General features: G+C 35.5%; 1 protein-coding gene across 1 annotated transcript in view; it reads right to left on the reverse strand.

The window, feature by feature from the left end:
* The window catches only part of LOC106310113 (1-aminocyclopropane-1-carboxylate oxidase homolog 8), a 3,677-nt gene extending 2,734 nt beyond the window's left edge, over positions 1-943 (reverse strand). The window contains 2 exon segments of the mRNA XM_013747321.1: positions 261-316; positions 318-943. Coding sequence (XP_013602775.1) covers positions 261-316; positions 318-788 — 527 coding nt within the window. The 5' untranslated portion in view covers positions 789-943.
* Between the last annotated feature and the right edge of the window lie 1,276 nt (positions 944-2,219).

A 2,219-nucleotide genomic window follows, 5' to 3' on the forward strand; every position in this document is an offset into this window, starting at 1 on the left:
TGTAGCTAAATTATGAATTATTTACGTGGAAAGTTTACGAGGAAATGACGAGGAAGGTTAAACGAGTATTTTACGAGGAAATACTTTCGAGGTATTTACGTGTATTTTACGAGGAAATACTTTCGAGATATTTACGTGTAATTTACGAATTACGTGGTTCGTATACTATTAATATATAGGAAGCCTTTCAAGAATCTTAGAGAATTAATTAACCATTTGGTAATATATATCCAGTTCGTATATATTATAAAGAACCTTACCCACAAACCGCAGGCAAGTCTTCCAGTGTGGGAGGATCGGGGGTCATATAGCAACAGAAGGGTATCTCTCCAGCTCGCAGCCCGAGCGGTGTAGAGATCGACGTTGCTGTAGCAAACCCATTTTCTGGTGTGATCGCGAGAGTAGAACCGTTTCTTAGACTCCGTGTCCTGCTCGTGAAACCCTCGAATCCCTTCTCTCATCTTGTCCATCTTGTCGATAGGAATCCCGTGATTGACCACCTGGAAAAATCCCCATTTTTTCGCCCCATCTCCTATCTTCTCCACCATGCCTCGCCGCGTGACCGAGCCCTCTTGGTTCTTTAAGAAGACTCCTCCTTCTTTCAGATCAACGGTCGGGATCGTTAGCTGCGAAGCTGGTGGTGGTTTTAGGTTATCTAAAACAACCATAGGCGCACGGAAGATAGCCGGAACCTCAGTGATTCCAGAATCAACAAGGCCTTTTACGCCGGTCTTGGTCTCCTCGAAAGCATTTAGTTGAGTTGAACGATCGGTTGTAATGGTGGCCATTGCTCTCTTTTTCTTCTTCTACGTACGATCAATGCCTTCTCAAAGTCTCACTGGCTTGTTTATATATAGCAATGTTTCTTGGGAAAACTCAAATTTTTATTCTATAAATTAACAAAAACATGGATGGCTTTTCAAAGAGCCGACCAAAGAATCTGAAAGTGATGGTCTCTTTCTTTATCAAGATAAAGTGATTGTCTCTTTCTTTATCAAGATAAAATGATTTAGAACGTTGAGTCATTGAGATATATTAAATGTAAATAATACATACTGTATACGTCCATCACTTTATACCATATTAGTGATAGATCTTATTCACACCAAAAATTAGCTCTAAATTGAAAGATCGCCACATCACATATATATTGCGCAAGGACACTTGATATCACCGATGTGGGATATCTAATAATATATTTGGTTTTACCGGTTTCTAATATATATTTTTCTTTTATTTTCTGGTCTGAAGTTGATATGTCTTAATCCGTAACACTTTTCCCCCGCTCAAATCATAACTATAGGAGTTCATGTAAGTAAGTCTCTTCTCGTTCTCGGTTAGCAATTTGATTTGTTTACTTAAAATGGAAATACACATATTTTCCTTGAATAACATGATTTGTGATTCGTGAAAAAAAATGATTTGTGGTGTTGCTTTACATCATTACATGTGCACTGTTGGAAATAAAAGTAGTTAGGTAATGCAGTTTGTATGTGAATAATAAGAGAACACATGCATAGTGTTCGCTAATCAGTAATCACAAGTGTTTGTTTGCAAATGTTTTTCACCTATAGTTTTTCCTATTAAGTATGGGTAAGTTTGAAAATGAATAATATGTGTCTTCGTTATAAAAAGATTTATTCAATTACATTAGGACATTCATAGAAACCTAAGAGCATGAGCATTGGTGAACCCCCCGGATTCACATGATTTTTTTAATATTTTTTTGTGGGTCCATGAATAGTTATGAACCTGTATCTGTCTTTTTCTGCATTGGTGAACCTGAAGAAAGAGTTCATAAGACTAAAATAATAATATTTAATTTTTTTTAAAAAATTCAAATTATTCAGAATACATAAATAAAATATTAAAAATATTATTAAATTTGTGAAAACTATTTATTCAATACATTAAAAGAGTAGATTACATAAATTGAGAAATTGAAAAATATACAAAGCTTATTCATCTTCATCACCAAACTGTTGCCAAATATTTTCCATTAAATCAGCTTTCAAAAGAGCATGCTTCTCTTGATCTCGAACTTCTCTGCGCATGCCTAACATATCACCAGCTTGAATACTTTCTCTGCTTGTCACCTTTGAACTTCTGCTTGACTCTCCTGATTCGAACTCAGAAGTATTTATTTGAGCGTATCCGTGTCGTTCGTTCTCTACTATCATATTGTGCAATATGACACAAGTTCTCATTATCTTACCTAT

Source organism: Brassica oleracea, chromosome C8 (assembly GCF_000695525.1).
Source record: "Brassica oleracea var. oleracea cultivar TO1000 chromosome C8, BOL, whole genome shotgun sequence".
Lineage (NCBI taxonomy): Eukaryota > Viridiplantae > Streptophyta > Magnoliopsida > Brassicales > Brassicaceae > Brassica > Brassica oleracea.